The sequence below is a fragment of the Canis lupus genome, chromosome 1, assembly GCF_011100685.1.
Source record: "Canis lupus familiaris isolate Mischka breed German Shepherd chromosome 1, alternate assembly UU_Cfam_GSD_1.0, whole genome shotgun sequence".
NCBI classification, from domain to species: domain Eukaryota; kingdom Metazoa; phylum Chordata; class Mammalia; order Carnivora; family Canidae; genus Canis; species Canis lupus.
This window is the reverse complement of record NC_049222.1, coordinates 111,059,439-111,079,300: the sequence shown is the minus strand read 5'-3', so window position 1 is coordinate 111,079,300 and position 19,862 is coordinate 111,059,439. Positions and strand designations below refer to the sequence as shown.

The following is a 19,862-nucleotide window of genomic DNA, read 5'->3' as shown; positions in this document are numbered from 1 at the left end:
TCACTGAATGTTCAAGAATTTTAAGACTCAGTTTTCTGCTTTGCAGAACAGACTGAAAGAGGCCGTCCTAGTGGCTGGCATGGAGAAGTAGGTAATTGCCCATAGCCAAGGGCCCCCCCACCTGACAGGCCAGCCTGGTGGTCAGGAAGGCAGAGGTGGAGACCAGCCAGTGAGGACCAGACCTTCCCTTTGCTTTTAGCTGGAAAAGTGTCCTTGGACCTGTCACTTCCCACCCCCAGACCTCTTTCGGAAGGCTTCCCAGAGCTATTGGGAGGCATAAACAAGATCAAGTTTATAAATCAGTCTGGGAATAGGAGCAAGATGATGGCTCCTCACAGCATCAGAGAGGCTCCTCAGACTGCCTGTGTGCCCAGAGGGGCGTGAGTGGGGCCGTGGAGGTGGGAACAAGGAAGCTCTGCACGTGGACAGCGTAAGATGCCTGGGCCTGAGGGGACTGGCACACAACTCTTTGCAGACATGGTGGGGCCTCAGGCACATGGGGCCCAGAAAGCTTTGGAGTTGCCCTCTGTCTCCTCCCTGTGTCAGATCCCAGGAGACTTTGCGTTCGTTGCTCTGCCCCTCCTGCCCCTCCTTTGGGACAGCCCAGGCTGTGGGAAGGATGTGTGTGGTATTTCAGGAGTGCAGGAAAGGACTAGATGCCTGATGAAGGTGCTTGACGGGCATTTGCCCTGATCAGCCCTTGGCTGAGTATGCCCATCCATGAGCTCTTCACCTCATCAGCGCTGCATCCTCACCACATGTATGTGGAGTGCCTAAGAGAGAGGGAGCCTTCCCTGAGTCGATCCAGCTAACCTGGGTGGAACTGGGGACTCAGACACCTGTCCTCCTGACTCAAGAGACCCGCTCGTCCCCCGACCCTCTTTCATTTGTTCCAGCAGGATGTGTGTAGTGTGCCCAGAGCATACCCTTCTGGAGATACTAAAGTGAACAAAGTAGCAAAACCTTTCTCCTCATTGTTGCATAAGCAAACAAATGGAGGATAGAGCTTGAGGCCATAAGAAGTGCTACACAGAGAATGAAGCAAGATATAGGGATGAACAGTGACAAAGGGGACTGTTTACATAAGGTGGTCAGGGGAGGCCTCTGAGGAGATGACTTTAGAGCAGAGACCCTAAGGCAGGCAGGGAAGGAGAGAGCCATGGAGATACAAGGTGGAAGGGCACTCTGGGCAGCAGGTGCAAAGGTCCTGAGGCCTTGTGAGCAAATGGCTCTGTCGCTGACAAAGATTCGGTGAGAACCTTGACTATGGGGCCAGTTCTGCTCTCCTGCCTCTTCTGTGTGTAGGCTTTGCCACCCACACCTCTAGGATGACACCCCTATCCCATGCTTGATGACTGAGATGCTCCATGGGTGCCCCCCACCTCCTTTCACACACCCTAGGCCCTCTTCATCATGTGACTCACTGCCCAGATGTGTTGCACAGTCTTCATGCCAGTACCTGTTCACAAAGTTCCCTCTGCTCAGGATGCCTTTCTCTCTGCTGTCTCATTCTTCAGGTCCTTCTCTCGGAGACTTTTCTAGATGTTTGCTTCCAGTAGATCCCAGTCTGCCCAACCTCCCTGCTCTGTGATTGCTTCCGGCATCGTCTCCCTGACCATGTGGGCAGGCTCTGGGACAGGGCCAGAGGTGATCAGTAGCTGTTTATGGGTGGGAGGGGAGGACTGTCCTGGGGACGAGAGCACACCAGGCTGGCCCTGCACCTGTGCATCTCATGCCCAGCCACTGCAGCCACTCCGGTCTCCACAGGCACCATGAGGAGCCCCAGAGGGTGGGTGGCTCTGCTAAGGGCCACTACTGGCTCTCCAGATCCCAGCAACCCTGAAGGGAAAGACCAGTCCTTCTGGCAGCCTCCCTGTTGTGATATTAGAGCAGGCTGCATTTCTAGGCCCCTGACCTCGTCAGTCCAGCCGGAAGCTGAGAGCCTAAGGACCTCAGGGCACCCAGGTAGGACAGGGACAGTACTACCTTTGACCATCCATCTGCCTCTTCCCTGCTTTGTGACCTTAGGAGAGCGTGTAGCATCACGAGAGGCCTCGTCCTCAGTGTGGTGGGTGGTGGGCTGGAGCTCTCCACGCTGCAGGATTATGAACAGCTCCGAGCACAGCGTCTGGCAGAGCGCCTGGTGGGGAAGTGGCTGAACGAAGGAGCCAGGCCTGCCCTTCTGTGCGAGGAGCACTCTGTCACAAAATGAGTAGTTGCTGGCAGGGCCTAGGCCCTGGCACCCTCCTCTCCCTCCAGCTTCCTGGTTCACGAAGCCCTCGTCCAGGCCTCCACAGTAGTCTCTCCTCACAGAACAGGTGGGCCCCTCCTGCTCAGAGCACCCTATCCACTTTGAGGCCTAGGACAGCAGCCAGGCGTGAGCTCTTCCCATCTGTCACTCCCAACCCCTGTCGTGGTACCTTCTCTGTGCCTGACCCCCACACAGGGCAGTGTTGGGGGCACAGCCTGGACCACACTCCCCCAGGCCTGTTTCCAGATGGTGACAACTCAGAATGCGCCTGAGATGGGGGAGCCTAGAGAAGGCTCTAGGGAGGGCCTTCTCCTCAGCCTGCAGGTCAGGGAGGGCTTGCTGGAGGAGGTGACATCTGCACTGAGAGTTGACCTGCAAGAGGGGAGGGACGGTATGAAAACACTGAGCCTTCATGGAGAGAAGAGTTGGTGTGGCTAGAGTACCATGCCCAGGGGGAAGGAAAGGGCCATGGACAAGGCTTAAAAGGGGCCTCTGAACTAGCTCCCTGCTCATTAAGGTGTCTTAGCTCACTCTGTGGTGTTTGCGTCGTCCTCCTAGGGCATACCTGCCTCCATCCCCCAGCAAGAGCCCCTCAGAGGGTGGGGGCCAGATCAGAGCCATCCGCATCTTCCCACTTCAGCACAGAGCTTGGTGTGTGGTGGGCCTTGGGAGATATTTGCTGAATGAAAGGCAAGGTGGCACCCAGGTTGAAATCCTCCCAGGTTAGAAGCCGAACTCTGGAGGGCTGAAGGAAACAGGGAGAATCTGTTGGCATGGACCTGAGGAGTCCTGAATAGTCAGGCTTTAGGCCTGGCTGGGTCCAGGGTCTCAAGACATCTGAGCTTACCTTTCCTCTGAATTGGCTTAGGAGGCCCTCTCCTGGTGGGTGCCAGGATGGCCACCAGCAGCTCCAGAAGTGAGCAACAGCCTCAGGGCCACCCCTGCAGAGGAGGGCTCTCTCTTGACAGTTCCAGCACAGGCCCTGTGACTGGCTGCGACTGGTTCTATAAAGCTCAGCCTCAGCCAGTCACGGTGGCAGGGACTGGGCCCTTTGGGGAAGACAGTGGGGAGTGGAGATACATGGATGGTCCCACTGGGGGCCTGTGTTGGTGCCGGGAGGGTGGTCGGGGAAGGTAGGCCATTGGGCACTTTGGCAGGCTTGGAGGCCAAGGCCGCACTCCCTGTGAGGATGGGTTGTGTGTCTGACAAAGGATCTGTCTTTCCGCACCCACAGTGCTGCTGTGGGTTGGTAGGGTCTCCCTGTGCCTTGAACACCAGCCTAGTCCCCTCTGAGCTAGCCTTCTGCCATGAAGGCATGAGCCCAAGCGGCCTGATGTTCTATAGATGTCAAGTTGTGGGAGCACCAAAGCCTGGAGAGTCGTGCAGGAAAAGAGCCCCAAAAGTCCGGTTCCTGGGTTCTTGGGTCCTGCACAGAGATGCTGTCCTGCTGGGGCCACGAGATTCTTGGTTTCCTGTCTGTCAAGTGGATGGATATGATTGTGCCCCTCCCTCATGGGGTAGGAGGAGCATGGCAGGCAGCCTTCCGAGGTGGGCTCCACTGATGCTGCAGACAGGCCCTGGGAGGTCAGGGTATGTACTGTTAGCTAATGGGGGGGATTAGGAAGGGGACTAGAACTCAGGCCTCTGGCTCTGGGCTGCCCCATGCTCTTAAACCTCACTTGTGTCCTCTGGTGTACCCATCCTGACAGACACCTTGTTAGGGGATGCAGTGGGCTCCCCACCAGGTCTCTGAGAGACCTCATTCCTACAGAATAGCATCCTCCCCAGACCTGGAGTAGCTCCTGTCACTGCCCTCTGCTCAGCTCTGGTGGCTCCTGTCTCATACAGAGGGCAGAGTCCTCACTTCCCACCTCTCCCCTCTCAGACACTACCTCCTGGTGCCCTGGGTCCCTCTGGGCCTGCTCCCACCCTGTTATACCTGCCCCTCCCAGGGGCTGCTGCTCACTGCCATCTTTTAAAAAACAAAAAACATTTTATTTATTTATTCATGAGAGACACAGAGAAAGAGAGAGGCAGAGAGAGAAGCAGGCTCCATGCAAGGAGCCCGACATGGGACTCAATCCTGGGACTCCAGGATCACGCCCCAGGCCGAAGGCAGGCGCTAAACTGCTGAGCCACCCAGGGATCACACACTGCCATCTTTGTATCTGTCTTGTCCGTGTGAAGCCCCAGTGGTGAAACCTGGGCCCCTACTCCCCTCTCCCCTACTTCCCTCTCCCCCTACACTGTAGCTTCCTAGTTTTTGACTACCACTTGGATGACTATGTCTTATCTCTCCCACCAGCTTCCAGCTGGCAGGGATGGCCTGAGTCATTGCCGTCCGCTGGTGCCCAGCCTGTTCTTGCATCTCATGGGGGGCTCTACACCTGTGTACAGGCAAGAGCCAGGGACCAGAGACAGATGTCCCTCTGCCCGTCACCTGATGCCCGGCATCAGATTTCCCTCCTTCCCTTTGTGAGAGCCATAGAGCTGGGAGGGGGAGGCAGGCTCTCTGTGCCCCACAGCCTCTTCCTGGGCCACTGGCATGAGCTGCTGGGGCACACTGCAGAGTCTCATCCCTGCAGGACATCCTGCCCACCCACTGCTATGCAGCAGCATCCCTCCCCAGAGCTCATTCTTTGCCCCACCCAGAGTCTGGGGGTCCCCACAGCCTGCCTCTGCCCCTGGTCCCTTCCTCCTTGGGCCAAAGTAGTACTAGAAACCATGCTCCACTGTCAGACCAATGCAGACCTGCCTGTGTGTTCCAGTCCCTCCACTCCTGGCTCTGGGACCTTGCACAAATGACTTGCCCTCTCTAAGCTGGCCTCCCCTTATTAGAAAATGGAGTCATAACTCTGCCAGCCTTGGATCTCCAAGCTGGCTAAGAGAACCTGTGCCTAGAAAGTACTCGGCATCGTGCCTCCCACAGTGTGAGTTCCCCATATTGGGAAGTGGTGCCCGTCATCCGCATCCTCTTTCTCCACTTGTGCCTCCTGCCCAGTCAGACCTGGCACCAAGCAGCTACTTAGCATCCTCATATCCTGAGACCCCCGCAGATGTCCATTTCAGAGGGGAGGAGGTAGTCACGATGGTTGATCACAGCCTTACCAGGTCAAGGACTGAGCTTGAGTGGGACCTTAAGGTCATCAGACTTGGAGGTTGAAGGAACACATTTGAGCCCTGACCTGAGACACGTGCATGCACACACGCATGCATGTCCTCCAGTTCCCACACACCCGTGTCCACCCGGCCTCGCCAACCATGGACAGGTGTTTGCACGCCTCTTCTGGGGGTAGAAAACATGGCCGTGATGGGTGGTGGTTCGTGTGCACTCATGAGTGTGCTAAGCGCTAGTCTGAGGGAGGAAGTCATATTAAATCAATCTTCATAGGTAGCCAAGGAGTTAGTCACCCTCACCCAATTTTAAGGATAAGGCAATTGAGGGACAGGTGAAATTGCTTTGCTCAACGTCAGAGTTTTAAATTAGTCAGGATCCAATCCTAAGCACCCTGGCAACAAGGATTCAGGCCCTGGTCACTTCAGACAGCAGCTGCGCCTTCACTCTGCCGCCCTGCCACACCCACCAGCCCCCAGTGACTCCCCCCCCTCCCCCCCAGTCCAGCACCTCAGGGCCTCAATAGCCTCTAGGGTGGGCCTGGCAGCTGCTACAGGCCAGCTAGGTGAGCTCCTCATTGACTAGCACCCCCCCTTTGTGCTGCAGGGGGCGGTAGTTATGTCTGTGTGGGTTCCTTAAGGCTGTGGAAGCCCTGGGGATGGGGGTATGTGCAGATGAGCCCAGGCTGGAGTCTCCACACTAGGTCTGGGGAGCTTTGTCTCTCTCAGTCCACAGACCTCAAACCTTCACTGTGTTCTCCCCTTGACCATTTGGCCACAGCATCACAAATGAACAGATGTGTGGAGGAGCCAGGCCTGGGGTTCTGCTAGCTTATGAAGAGCCTGGCATGGTGCCTGGCACAGTGTGAGTGCTGTCTGAATGCCACACGGTGTTTCTCTGGACCACCTGTACTGCCGTTTCCTTGCCGCTCTTTCTTAAATTGGTTCATTTCTGTTTTACTTGGATACCTTTCATCTCATTTCCAAGCAATGTGGTAGTTCCTTGTTATGTATGAAGCCCGCATACGTAATGATTTCTCAGCAGTCACTCCCGAGCCACCTGAGCCACCTGACGCTCTTCAGTCTCCCTGCTGGTGCTGCGCCAGGCCTTGGGCCATGCTGGTGGTGCTGTTGGGCTAATCGAGGTGGGGTGGGGGTGCCCTCAGGCTGCCATGGACTGGCTGAGCCCACCCCCACCTCCCCACTACTCCGCATCCTGGCTCTTGTGCCTCTAGTAATACCCCAGTGCTATCCCCTCTCCAAAATGTGTCAGTTAATCAGAGTGACAAGCTGCAGTTGTTATTCCTGTCACCAGGGGTCGCTAAATCACTCCGGGCCTTGGGGGTTCTCCCGCTTCTGGGAATATGTCCACTCCCCCTGGCCCCTGCTCTATTTCCCCTCCTGTAAATGACTGGGCGGATGCCACCTCTGTGAGCTCTGGCCGTTACCTTGTGTGAGGCTGTGCTACTTGCAAACCCCACAGATGCCTAGATGAAGGGGTGGCCAGATGGCAGCTGTGGCTGGTGTGGAACTGGCCAGGTTAGAGACCCTTGGCTTCAAGCTTACCAGGAGACTCCTCAGAACAAAGACCCACCCAGAGGGCAAGGCTGGGACGGTGGGTCTCAGGTGAATTTGGGAGCCTGGACAGTGAGGGAGAGCTCCTGGAAGAAGGGATGTCAGCTGAACACCTAAAGAATTGATTGCAGCTTGAAAGCTTGCTTAGGATTCTTACTTCCTATAGGCTCTCTAGGATGCTGAGAACTGCTAATGTTGACCCCTCGTGTGCCCAGTCCTGCCTTCATTCTCATCTGATATGACCAAGCCAACACACCCTTGGTCTAGGGACCTTTCTTGAAGTGAGTTTATCCAGGGGAGCACGTGATAAAGCCTGTGTACCCCTTCTCAGATTGATGGTTTTGTTTTAATTTTTAAGTAAGCTCTGTGTTCAACATGGGGCTTGAACTCACCACGCTGAGATCAAGAGTTGCTTGCTCTACCAGCTGAGTCAGCCAGGTGCCCCTTGGAGTGACAATATCTTTTTAAGATTTTTTTTTAATATTTTTTTTTCAATTTTTATTTATTTATGATAGTCACAGAGAGAGAGAGAGAAAGGCAGAGACACAGGCCGAGGGAGAAGCAGACTCCATGCACCGGGAGCCCAATGTGGGATTCGATCCCGGGTCTCCAGGATCGCACCCTGGGCCAAAGGCAGGCGCCAAACCGCTGCGCCACCCAGGGATCCCTAGATTTTATTTATTTATTTTTAAAGATTGATTTATTTCTTAGGGAGAGACAGAGGGAGAGATTCCCAAGCAGACTCCGCACTGAGCATGGAGCCAGACGCGGGGCTTGATCTTATGACCCTGAGATCACTAGCCGAAACCAAGAGTTGGATGCTTAACCAACTGCACCTCCCAGGTGCCCCTGAAATGATGAATTTTAAAGGCAAAAAATAAAATAGAATTACAAAGGATATCAATTAGAGTACAGTTAGCTAAAAAATTTTTTTTAAATTGCAACCCAGTGTTTGTGTTCTTCCTCACTGGCACATGAGAGATGAGGATAGAGCAGCAGCTCTGACCACTGGCATTTTCAGAGTAACAATAAGCATTCAAAATCTGCAGTCACCATTGCGCAATGTGGAAGCACCTGTCATTTCTGTTGATGATGAAGTTGCAGGGTCTGCTAAACACTCTCTCTCGAGGAGGCAGCCTTCCTCCCCTAGAAAACAGTAGTGCTTGATGCGATCAGTGGGGCATGGCCCCTGGCCAGAGCAGCAGCTGGAGGGAAGAGTCCACTGGGAGATGCTGACCTGGAAGCTCCGAGTGGGGCTCCCGCTGGCTCCCAAGGGTCAGGCCAGGATAGCAGCAGGGTGAGGGCAGGCTGAGAGGATCCTCCTCCAGGAGGCCCTCTTCCTGCTTTGTTCCTTGCCTGCCCTGTTACCCCCATGCCTGCCCCCATGCCCGTTCTATTCTGCTGACCCCGAGCCCTTTCTCCACCAGATCCTGACTCTGCTCCCCCACTCCTCAGGGACTTTCCTTCCTGTTCTCCTGGTTGCCCTGGGGCAGAATCTAGAATCCAGTATTTCACAGACACAGGCTGAAAACAGTACAAGTGTCTTATTCAGTGAACAGAGAGACAAGATGTGTACATCAGGCATTTATTGTGCAGCATAGTAAAGAGGCTGAAACTCAGCCTCCTCGTGAAAGAAGCTAGCGGCAAAAGGCCACGTACTCTGTTCCTCTCCGTTTTTATGGAATATCCAGAGAAGGCAAGTCGGTGCACACAGAAAGGCCAGCGCTGCCTGGAGCGAGGTGACAGGCCCCAGGCCAGCACTGTGCTGTGCTGCTCTGTTACCCGGGCTCCTCTGACTGCTGCTGTGTCCCCGAGGCTGGAGACCCAGCACTGAGTAGCTGTCGGGGAATGTTTTGCCATTGAGGAGGCTTCAAGAGTGGGGAGTGAGAGGCCACGTGCATCACAGTTAAGAACAGAGTTCAGTCCCAGGCCCTATCATGTACTGGCTGTGTGACCTGGGGCAAGGTGCTTCACCTCTCTGAGCTCAGCTTCCTCATAGCATCAAAGTACAGATTCATTCTCTCATCCAGACAAAAACCCACAAATTGAACACCTGCTCTGGGCCTGGCCTGGGCTGGCCAGTGTTGGGACAAAATAGTGACCAAGAGACCCAGCCCTGCCCTCACCATCTAGTAGGGGAGGCAACTGACAAGAAAAAAAAATTGTGTGATATTAGTGATATTCGTGTGAAGCTGCTCGAGGAGCCATGGGGAAGTGTGGAGGGAAGGGCTGACTTGTTTGGGGGCACCTCTGTAGGCAGCAGTTGAAGCAAAAGGCCTTGAAGGGAGGGCAGAACTCAATGGGTCACTGGAAGGGGCTGTTCCTTTGCAGAGGTTTGGTGCAGGTGGGGGTGCGGCAGGTGGTACCTGGCAGATGCCTGGGACTGGGAGGGGGTGAAGTGGGCCCGGGCTGTGGAGAGTCACAGGCCTGGGTCCTCTGTGTCTGCAGCCCAAAACGTGACCGTAGATGAGGTCATTGGTGCCTACAAGCAAGCCTGCCAGAAGCTGAACTGCAGACAGATCCCCAAGCTCCTCCGGCAGCTCCAGGTACCCAGTCAGGGGTGAGGTGGGCTCAGAGTTGGGCAGGGTCGGGGGGGTGGGGGGGTTGGCGGGCAGGGCAGTCTGGGGTGAAGCTTTGCTCCCTCTGCGCCCCACCCCTACACCTGACAGCCTCTGGGCCTCTGATGTCTACCCTGAGCAGGAAAAGATGCACAGAGCATGCTGCCCCACTTGGCCTCCTAGCCCAGGGACCATGTAAATACATCATTGAAAATCCTCTGTTCATGGGATCCCTGGGTGGCTCAGTGGTTTGGTGCCTGCCTGCCTTTGGCCCAGGGCATGATCCTGGAGTCCCGGGATCGAGTCCCACATCAGGCTCCCTGCATGGAGCCTGCTTCTCCCTCTGCCTGGGTCTCTGCCCCCCCCCCCCCTTCTCTGTCTCTCATGAATAAATAAATAAATAATCTTTAAAAATAATCCTCTGTTCAGTTGTAAAAGTAATCAGGCTTTTCATGAATATTTAAATAGCACAGTTATATAAAGTTAAGAATTTCAACTGTCACTCCCCAAAGAAATTCTTTTCCTTTAGGGGAGAAGCCATATGCACATTTATTCTTTATAGTCTCTATATGTTCTATATACTCTTTTTTTTTTTTTTTTAATTAAAATACTATAGGCATAAAAAGCAAAAGCCACGTCTCACTTTTTCCTCAAGCCCCATTTCCTGGGAGTCCCACTGTTGACCACTTGGGGTTTGCATCCTCTGGCCTTGCCTGTGTGTTTGTAAGAGGGCAGCTCACTATCCAGAGGTACACAGACACGAGGGCAATTTCTCCTGATGTGATCAGGTTGCTACTGTGCCCATGGCATGTTCCCCCTCTGGCTCTGTCCCACGGCTGCCCTTCCTATGGGCTGCCTAGTGCCTTCCCTCTGGAGGGGTCATTCCAGAATGTTCCAAGGTTGCTTATTTCCAGGGTTGTCGCTCCCTCAGACAGCATTGCTGTGAGCAGTCATGCTCGCCCCCCAACTCTGCACACTGGGGTTAACCTGGGTTCTGTGGGGAAGTTTCCAGAGGGCCTGTTGGCAGCTTCAGGGAAAGACGGCCACTCTGTGGTAGCCAAGAGTGTGGGCCATGGAGCCCACCAACTGGATCAGATGGAGCCTGTCCCTCACAAGCAAGTGAGCTTAGGCAAGGCTCGCCCATAGTTTTTTGTCTGTACGTGGCTTTGTCACAGCACTGGCTCCAGAGAACAGAACCTGGCACCCAGTGGGGGTGGGGCTGGGCTCATAGCCCAGGAGGCCCTGGCAGATGTCTGACTGGTACCTTTAGTCCTCTTCACTGAGTGCTCACTGTATGAGGCCTCGTAGTCCTCTTCACTGAGTGCTCGCTGTATGGGGCCTCGTGCTGGGCCTTCACCCCCCCAGGCCTGCCAGCCTTCCCCACCTTAGCACCTGCTTCACAGCCTTTGTGCTAGCTGCTCCTTGCGCCTGGAATGCCACTCCCTCACTTCATTCAGATGCAGCAGAGGGGTTGTGCCCCTGCCTGGCCCAGGCCCTGTGAGTGCAGGATGGCCTTTCTCTGTGAGGCCCTGCATGCCACCCCTACCCCAGAACACTGCCTTGCCTTAGAAATGGAGCCAGATCAGAGCCCCACTGGCTCCACTGTTGAGTGTACGTACAGCCTACCTTCTGAGCCTTCTGAAGCTTCCTGCCTTTATCACCAACTACTTTGTTTTTCTCAGGAGTTCACAGACCTTGGACACCGCATCGACTGTCTGGACCTAAAAGGTGTGTGTCTGGACAGAGGCTGGGACTCTTGGGGAGTGGGTAGGGCCAGAGCCTCTCTCAAGTGGGTCTGGGCTGGCAAGTCCTGCCATAAAGAGGAGTTAGCCAGGGGCAGGGGGGGTCCTGAGGGGTGGGGGTGCCTTCCCTCCAGTGAGGCGGGTGCAGTGAGCCCTCCCTCCCTTAGCCTGGAGCCCATGTGTCCACCCAGCCCCACAAGCACGAGAGCACGTGCAGAGGTGCACTCAGACATGCCCGGCACCCCATCTCATCCCAGGTGAGAAGCTCGACTACAAGACCTGTGAAGCTCTGGAAGAGGTCTTCAAGAGGCTGCAATTCAGGGTCGTGGATCTGGAGCAGACGAACCTGGATGAAGATGTGAGCAGCCCGTGCCACCAACCTTACCTGTTCCCCAAGCTCCCTGGCTCCTTTGAGGTTTAGGGGAAGAGGGCAGGAAGAAGAGCCCCCTTTGATGGAGGCTGGACAGGACCACCTGAAGGACAAGATGAGGAGACAGCCAGTGTGACCAGAGTGGATGTGGGGGATATTGGGCCTCTGGGGCAGGGCCCAGAAAAGGGGTCTCATAGACCCACCCGAGAGGCAGGGAGTTTGGGGATCTGGGCCTTAGTGGAGGTGGGTGTGTGTGACCACTGGAAACCCCTTCAGGAACCCCCGCTGGGGATCACAACACTTACAGAGGAGGGTTTGAGAAACAAGCAGAAAGCAGCCTCCCCATTTAGGCCCAAGTGTCCTTACCTCCCCAGACTCAGACCACCAGGAGGCCTAAGGGGTGGGGTACTGGAGAACTGAGGCCCCAGCACGTGGGGGACCTGTCAGTCCGCCTCCTTTTAGGGGTGAGGTAGCTGGTAAGGGAAAGCAGATTGACTCCAGTAGGAAGGGCGAAGTTTGGTTCCTGGAACCCAGAGGTGCTGGGGCAGCACCAGTGCCCCCCCCCCCGTTAGTTGCTTGGCCCCCATCTCCTGGCCTCCTGGGCCTACCTCAGCCTGAGTCGAAACCCTGTTGTCTCTGCCCCCAGGGTGCCTCGGCCCTCTTCGACATGATCGAATACTACGAGTCAGCCACCCACCTCAACATCTCCTTCAACAAGCACATTGGCACCCGGGGCTGGCAGGCTGCTGCCCACATGATGCGCAAGGTGGGCGCCCCTTGCCTGTGCCTCTCCCCTGGGTAGAAGGGGCTCGGGCGCAGAGGGGTCTGGGTGCTTTCCCAGGACACTTATCCCTTAGGCCCTATTTCCCTTAGCCCTTGAGTATGGGCTGTTGTGGAGTGTTGGTCTCGAGCTTCCAGAATGGGAAAACAGTGCCAAAGGATGCCCTGCCTCAGGCCAACCTGGCTCCTTTTCTCCCTTTAAGCACCTTTCCTTCACTTGCCCGTAAACTGCCCCTGGGAGGTGGCTGTGGTTGCCCCCTCCACTCATGTGTGGGGCATCTGCCACACAGGAGTCAGGGGGCTCAGCTGTCACGGGCCCCACCTGCTCACCTGTAGATCCCCAGGCTGGGCCATCGCTCACAGGCACAGGTTGCCTTGGCTGCAGGAACCACCTGGCCCGGCTCTTCCCCTGGAACATGGGGTGGGTGATCCCTTGGGACCAGGAGGGCTGGGGCCAGCCTGTCCCAGCCCTACCCCTGCCCCACCAGACAAGTTGCCTGCAGTACCTGGATGCCCGAAACACACCCCTGCTGGACCACTCAGCACCCTTCGTGGCCCGTGCCCTGCGCATCCGCAGCAGCCTGGCGGTGCTGCATCTGGAAAATGCCAGCCTGTCGGGGCGACCCCTCATGCTGCTTGGTGAGCCCCAGGGCTGGGGGAGGCTGAGCTGCACCATGCTTCCTGCTGGGGGCGTGGCCAGTCATAGCGCTCTCCCCGCACTCCCCCAGCCACTGCACTGAAGATGAACGTGAATCTGCGGGAGCTGTACTTGGCCGACAACAAGCTCAACGGCCTGCAGGACTCGGCCCAGCTGGGCAACCTGCTCAAGTTCAACTCTTCTCTGCAGATCCTAGGACCTCCGTAACAACCACGTGCTGGACTCAGGTGTGTGAGAGGTCGTCCCACCCACACCCCACTCCAGCCACCAGGCGCCCACTATGTGTCCAGCCAGTTCCCCATGGTACCAGAGACACAGTGGTGGCCAAGACCATCCCAGCCCTGCCCTCGTGGGTCCAGTAGGGAAGACAGGGCAGGGCTGGGCTGTGGGAGCCCAGGGAGGGTGTCCTGGAGGAGAGGACAGCTTAGTGAAGACCAGCAGGATGAAGTGAAATATTGAACAGATAATTAAAATAATTACCATCTGGAAAAAGTATCCTGAAGGGAAACAAGGTGGTTGGAATAAAGGGTCAGTCAGAGGCTATATAATGTGGTGTGGGGAGGTGACCTCTGGGTGGCAATGTGGAGGTCGAGAATGGAACCAGCCCTTTTAAAAACCTGGGAAGTGGTGCCTGGGTGGCACAGTTGGTTAAGCATCCAACTCAGTTTGGGCTCAGGTTGTGATCTCAGAGTCATGAGATTGAGCCGTCAGGCTCTATGCTCAGCACAGAATCTGCTTAAGATTCCCTTTCCCTCTCCCCTGTCCTACCCTGCTTGCTTGCTTTCTTAATAAATAAATCTTAAAAAATAAATAAGCCTGGGAAAAGAATTCAGGCAGTGCACATAGCAAGTGCAAAGTCCCTGAGATGAGAGAGAGCCTAGATGTTGGATATTTGGGGGGGAAAGCCATGGTGAGCTAGAGGGTAAATAGGAAGGGAGGAAGTAGCTAGTGCTGGGAACTCCCATTTCCTCCTGGTTTACTGTTGGTTCACTGGCCTCAGTGTGAAGAGAGGGCTGGGGGAACAGCCTAGGGCATCGAGGCCAGTCTCTCCCCCCAGGGTGGCCGGGCCCAGACACCACGTTTACTGAGCACCTAGCATGCGCTGGGCCTGTCGAGACAGAGATCTCTGTCCTGAGGAGAGATCCTGCCAACATAAATTACTAGAATATCAGGTCTGTCAGATGGTGAGATATGCTCTGGAGAAAACTAAAGCAGCAGTGGTGGCTGAGCGGCTAGGGGTGTGTTCCACCTGGGTGACTTTTGAGCAGAAATCTAAGGCAGATAGGAGAGGAATGGGCTCTGGCCCTGGCCCCAGGGAGCCATGTGTGCTGGGCCCAGGCAGGCCGACGTGAGGGCCAAGCCCTGGAACATTCTGTGCTCTTATGGGGGCGCTGTGGCCCTCACGCTGCTGTCCCCTGGAGAAGCACTTGGACCACAGATGGGTTCTGCCCATGGATCTCCCGCAGGTCTGGCCTACATCTGTGAGGGCCTCAAGGAGCAGAAGAAGGGGCTGGAGACCCTGGTGCTGTGGAACAACCAGCTCACACACACAGGCATGGCCTTCCTGGGCATGACGCTGGTGAGTCGGGCCCAGGAGAGGGGAGGGGGCGCCCACCTGTGTCCCCCAGGCTTGCCCTGCCTGCACTTCAGGGATGGGAAAACAGCTTTTCAGTGCTGTTTGCTCTCTCCCTCAGCTTCCGCAGCCTCCCTGCCCTCAGAAAAGTGGCCTCTCAACGTTTCCCTTGTCTTTTTGCATCTGCAGTGATAGCCTAGTACAGTGTTTGACAAAAGGTTTTGTGTAGAAAGTTAATGTTTTGGAAGCCTTCAGTAAGTTTTCAGTCTTCTTACATAAATACACGGTATTTAAAGCAAACCCACAGGACACAAAGACTCGTGTCCAAGTTAAGAATTACCAACGGCCAGGTGTACACCCTGAGCCCTCGGGATGAGGCAGGGGCAGGGCCCGGGCTGGGGAGAAGACAGGGCAGGTGACTTCTGCAGACAAGAAGGATCTGGCCTCGAGCAGGACCGTCCAGGCGGCGCTGCCCAAGAGGGAGCACGCGGGGTTGCCTTTTTCCTGATCGGTCTTCTGAGCCTTTCCTCACTCTCACGCGCTGCCCCCTCCAGCCGCACACACAGAGCCTGGAGACGCTGAACCTGGGCCACAACCCCATCGGCAACGAGGGCGTGCGGAACCTCAAGAACGGCCTCATCAGCAACCGCAGCGTGCTGCGCCTCGGCCTCACCTCCACCAAGCTCACGTGCGAGGGTAGGGCATGGGGCCGGGCCGAGGGAGCGGTGCAGGCGGGCTTGGTGGGCGGCTAGCCCGTGGCCAGCCCCTGCGGTCCCCCTCCCAGGCGCGGTGGCGGTGGCAGAGTTCATCGCCGAGAGCCCCCGCCTCCTGAGACTGGACCTTCGGGAGAACGAGATCAAGACGGGCGGGCTCATGGCACTGTCCTTGGCCCTCAAGGTGAACCACTCACTGCTGCGCCTCGACCTCGACCGTGAGCCCAAGAAGGAGGCGGTGAGCTGAGTGGGCTCTTCCCTGAGGCCTCTGGCAGGGGGAGGGCGGGCAGCCACGGGGCAACCGCAGAATCCACGGAGGGTCAGGCCGGCCGGAGCCCTAGCCAGGCCCGCTCCGCCTGCAGGTGAAGAGCTTCATCGAGACGCAGAAGGCGCTGCTCGCAGAGATCCAGAATGGCTGCAAGCAAAACTTTATGCTGGCACGTGAGCAGGAGGAGAAGGAGCAGCGGCTGCAGCTCTCCGCCTCCATGCCCGAGATCACGGTCACCGAGCCCCAGCCTGACGAGCCTGGGGACGAGCCCGCCACCAGGGCCCAGGAGAATGGGGCCTCGGGCCCCGGCGCCAGGCCGGACTCAGACTCAGACTCAGACTCTGAGGAGGAGGAGGAGGACGACGGGGAGGAGGAGGACGGGGAGAGGGCCGAGGCCCCCTGCCCCGCCCTGGTGCCCCCCTCGGACTCCCTGGGCCCTGGGGACAGGAGCCCCCCAGGCAGCCCCTCCTCCCCTACCGAGCAGCGAATTTCTGTGTCCAGCCCGGGCCGGGGCCACAAAGTGTTTGTGGTGACTCGGGTGGAGAGCCCACCCGAGAGGGTGGAGCCCCTGGTCCCCCCTGCCCCTCCCTCTCCCCCTGCTCCTGCTTCGTCCTCCCTCCCCCCCTGCTTTATCCTCCCCACCCCCCTCACCTGCCCTACCACCAGCTGAGGCCATCAGCACCCAGGACCCGGAGGTGTGGGAGCCTCAGTCAGGGCCACCGCTGCCCAATGGCCTAAAGCCTGAGTTTGCCCTCGCACTGCCCCCAGAGCCGCCCCCGGGGCCTGAGGCCAAGGCGAGCAGCTGTGGCCTGGAACATGGTGAGTGGAGCTCTGGGGAGGGTGACAGAGGGCCCTGGGTAAGGTGTGTGACCCCAGGCAGGCAGGCCCCTGGCCCTTGGTGGGCTTCGGTGTCCTCTTTAAAATGGCCTGTGGAGGAGTAGAAACAAGTAGGACTTGATCCTTGGCCCCCAGCTTGCTTCCCTGGGATCCCTGGGAGCTTTCCCTGGGATGGAGCAGGCAATATGTGTTGACTAGAGTCTGACAGTCTCAGTGGTACTTGTGCCCTGTGCCACCCTGAGGGTCAAACATGGGCAGGAGTGGTGGTGATGGCCTGCCCCCACCTAAGTCCCCACCCGCCTGAATGGACGTTGCTTGCCCCTTCTCTCCTTGCAGAACTGAGCTGCTCCAAGAACGAGAAGGAGCTCGAGGAGCTGCTTCTGGAAGCCAGTCAGGAATCTGGGCAGGAGACACTGTGACACTTTAGGTGAGGCAGGGGCAGGGGAGGAGGGGGGCTACAGGGCCTGCAGTAGAGCCCCTGGCTCTGGCTCTGACAGGCCCTCCCCCAATCTCTTCTCCTCAAGTTCCTTTTTTCCGGTCAGTCTTCGATGAGCTGAGGCCAGAGCCATGAGAATCTGCTCACCCTCACCCCCAGCCTTCCTGAGGCCTGGGCCACCAGGGGTGTGGGGGGGCCTTTCTGGGGACCTCTGCCCCCCACAGCAACACTACACAGAGTGCAGGAGCTGCAGGGACTGCCCTCCCTGCCCTGACTTAAGCACTATTTCTGTGTCCAGCACTCTAAGGCTCTGGGCTGGGGGGATGGGAGGAGAGGTCTCCGGGGACATCCCCGAGGCTGGACACCTTTTCCAGATGGCCTGTTTGGCCGGGCTTGCCCTACAGAGGGCAGGAGTCCTGGGTGGTGGTGGGATGGCTGCCCGTGTGTCCCCGGGATGGGACGGGGGAGGAGGCCTGACGAGGGAGGGGCGGTGAGTGGTGGTGGTGGAAATTGATAGAGCAGCCCCAGGCTGGGGTGAGGGCCAGGGCTGGGGGAGGGGGGTGGGAGCTGGGAGCAGAGCATCAGAGCTTTCTTTTTCTTAAGTGCAATAAATCTATCAGGGAGCTGGGGCGGGGAGCAGCCAGGGTTCTAGAGACCCGGCTGCCCTGGCCCCTTGAGGCTGCGCCCTGAGAGGCACTACAACCCGGGGGGCGGCGTGGGTGTGGGGTACGGGGGAGGGGACAGGGCGGGGGAGGGGCTACTCCTGTCGGTGCAACTCTGTTCACACCTTTTCTAATAAACCAGAGCTGGGTTCACCACACTCGCCTGTTCTCTGCTTGTGCCGGTGGGGGATGGGGGGCACCCTTGTGGGAGTTGTGGGCACAGGGAGCAGCAGGGAGGGCAGCGGCAAGACAGCAGGCCCCCCCAGATGAAAACTGGGTGCCTGCGCAGGCAAAAGCTACACCTCCCACAACACTCCCAGCCCTGGTGCCCTCCCTCACCCTTTTTTTGGCCTCGTCCACACTCTTATATCGTACCCACCATCCAGTTTACAGTCCCCATTTCTCCAGAGGGAAACAATCCCCAAAATATCTTCCAGCTTCAGGCCTAGGCTCTCTGGTGATGGAGATGAGCTGCGCACGCACGGCTTGGGGAGTAGGCACCAGCTTTTGCCCCCAGCGGCCCCAGATGCTCCGCAGTTCCCAGGGCACGGGCTCCATGGACACATTTTCAGACTTTGAGCCTCCGAGGCGGGGAGACTACGTTTCTGCCCTAAGCCGCCAGGTGGTGGGACTGTGTCCGAGCAGCCCCAGGGCACGAATAGGCTAACTGTGCGGTGCTCCGGATTTTCCACCTGGATCCCACATCAGTCTCCATTGCAGGGGGAAATCCCCTCGGCCACCCAGCCGTCCCTGGAGCTGGCGTGGAGACACACTGAATCCATTTTATCACTGGGCTCGATGCTGCGCCTGGTGTTAAAGATCTCAGTGCTGCCACACAGGAGGTGTTTATTTCCACGCGTGGGGAGGCTTAGGTAGCGGACAGCTGAGCTCCAGAGTGACTGGCAGAGCCAGGCCTCTCCCTGGTGGCTGCCACTCCTTAGGGCCCGGGGAGCCCCAGCATCCAACAGGCGGGCGGGGGCACGAGACCGGACAGGCCAGACCTGCTTCTCTGTTGGCACGACGGGAAGGGGATGCACATGGCTCACATTCCCTTTTCGTGAGAACTAGCCTCGTGGCCTCACCGAGGTGCGAGCTGTCAGCTGTCTGCACGGACTGTGGAGAGGGGACGAGTGCCAGTGGACAGTGAGCCATCCCAGCTATGCGCCTGGCCACTCGTGACATTCTGTTTTGGTTTTCCTAATCCCCCAACAATAATTTTGTTGGACTCAGACTTTGTCATAGTCCCAGAGACACAGACCACTGTCTGACCACTGCTTGACACGACTTAGCAGGAACTATGGCTTCTTCCCAGGGTCTGGGGTCCACACTCCTGCTCCCACCCTGCAGCCAGCATACAGGTTAGTGAGCCCCTACTCCTGCCGCCAGTTTGTGTCAGCCTGGACCGCAGGGGGTGAGAAATAGAAGCCCAAGCCCAACTGGCTGAAGGGAGGCAAAAGGGAAGGGACCTACTGGCTCCAATACCGCACGTACGAACACTGACCTAATGGTGTCCTGAGGACCCATGCGTCTCTGGGTGGGGGGAGCTTTACTCTTGGGCAGGCTCCCCGCTACTGTTGGAGAACGTCTCCCAGCAGGTGCAGGTGTATCCCACCAGCTTAGCCATGTGGCTGAGCTAGCATCTCCAGCACGTCACAGGCCGGCGCTCTGCCCCATGTCCACTTTGAAGCAATCATTGGCCAGTGGAGTTGGGGTGCTGTGCCCCAACCTTGGGGCTAAGGAGTGTGAGGTCAGTACCCCTACCAAGCCACAGGGCCTTCCCAGAGCTCTTGGCTCCCTCTGGGCGTCCCATCAGCCCTAGGGCCTTGGCTTAGAAGTTACACCCTTGAGCTCTTGTCACACAGGATAGGTTAAGTGTTGACATCTCCCCATCTGGACTGGACCAGGCACAACACAGGCCGCAGTGGTGGCTACTTGACCAATGAGAACTCAGAAGGTGCCCAGAGTTGTGACACGTGCCCACCTAGGTCTGTGTCATACTGGTGGAAGGGGAAACTGGAGAGCAATGTGTTTAAGAAGCACACACACACACACACACACACACACACACGGTGGCCTGACTGACTCCAATTCTGTATGTCCTGCGGGTGCCGCATCTCTGCTCCCCAACCTCCCAGGTCTCATCAAGGGCTCACCAGTTTCCCCTGGAGTGACCTGTAGGTACGCCCTAGACAGTTACGGTTCCAGAGAGGCAGCACTGCCCGCCCCAGCTGGCAAAGGTACCAGCCAGCCAGCCATAATGAATTAATTACACCGGGGCAGAGCCACCCCTCGAGTGGAGCAACCTGCTGAGGTCACTGGGGACAC

The 19,862-nt window shown here is 57.3% G+C and overlaps 1 protein-coding gene across 1 annotated transcript in view; it reads left to right on the top strand.

The window, feature by feature from the left end:
- Nucleotides 1-17,686, top strand: part of PPP1R37 (protein phosphatase 1 regulatory subunit 37) — a 40,599-nt gene extending 22,913 nt beyond the window's left edge. Inside the window, 14 exon segments of the mRNA XM_038528602.1 lie at nucleotides 9,389-9,486; nucleotides 11,181-11,226; nucleotides 11,498-11,598; nucleotides 12,257-12,376; nucleotides 12,879-13,029; nucleotides 13,119-13,243; nucleotides 13,245-13,275; nucleotides 14,515-14,627; nucleotides 15,176-15,317; nucleotides 15,406-15,572; nucleotides 15,697-16,212; nucleotides 16,214-16,421; nucleotides 16,776-16,866; nucleotides 16,964-17,686. Of these exon segments, the coding sequence (XP_038384530.1) occupies nucleotides 9,389-9,486; nucleotides 11,181-11,226; nucleotides 11,498-11,598; nucleotides 12,257-12,376; nucleotides 12,879-13,029; nucleotides 13,119-13,243; nucleotides 13,245-13,275; nucleotides 14,515-14,627; nucleotides 15,176-15,317; nucleotides 15,406-15,572; nucleotides 15,697-16,212; nucleotides 16,214-16,421; nucleotides 16,776-16,858 (1,901 nt within the window). The 3' untranslated portion in view covers nucleotides 16,859-16,866; nucleotides 16,964-17,686.
- Nucleotides 17,687-19,862: the final 2,176 nt, after the last annotated feature.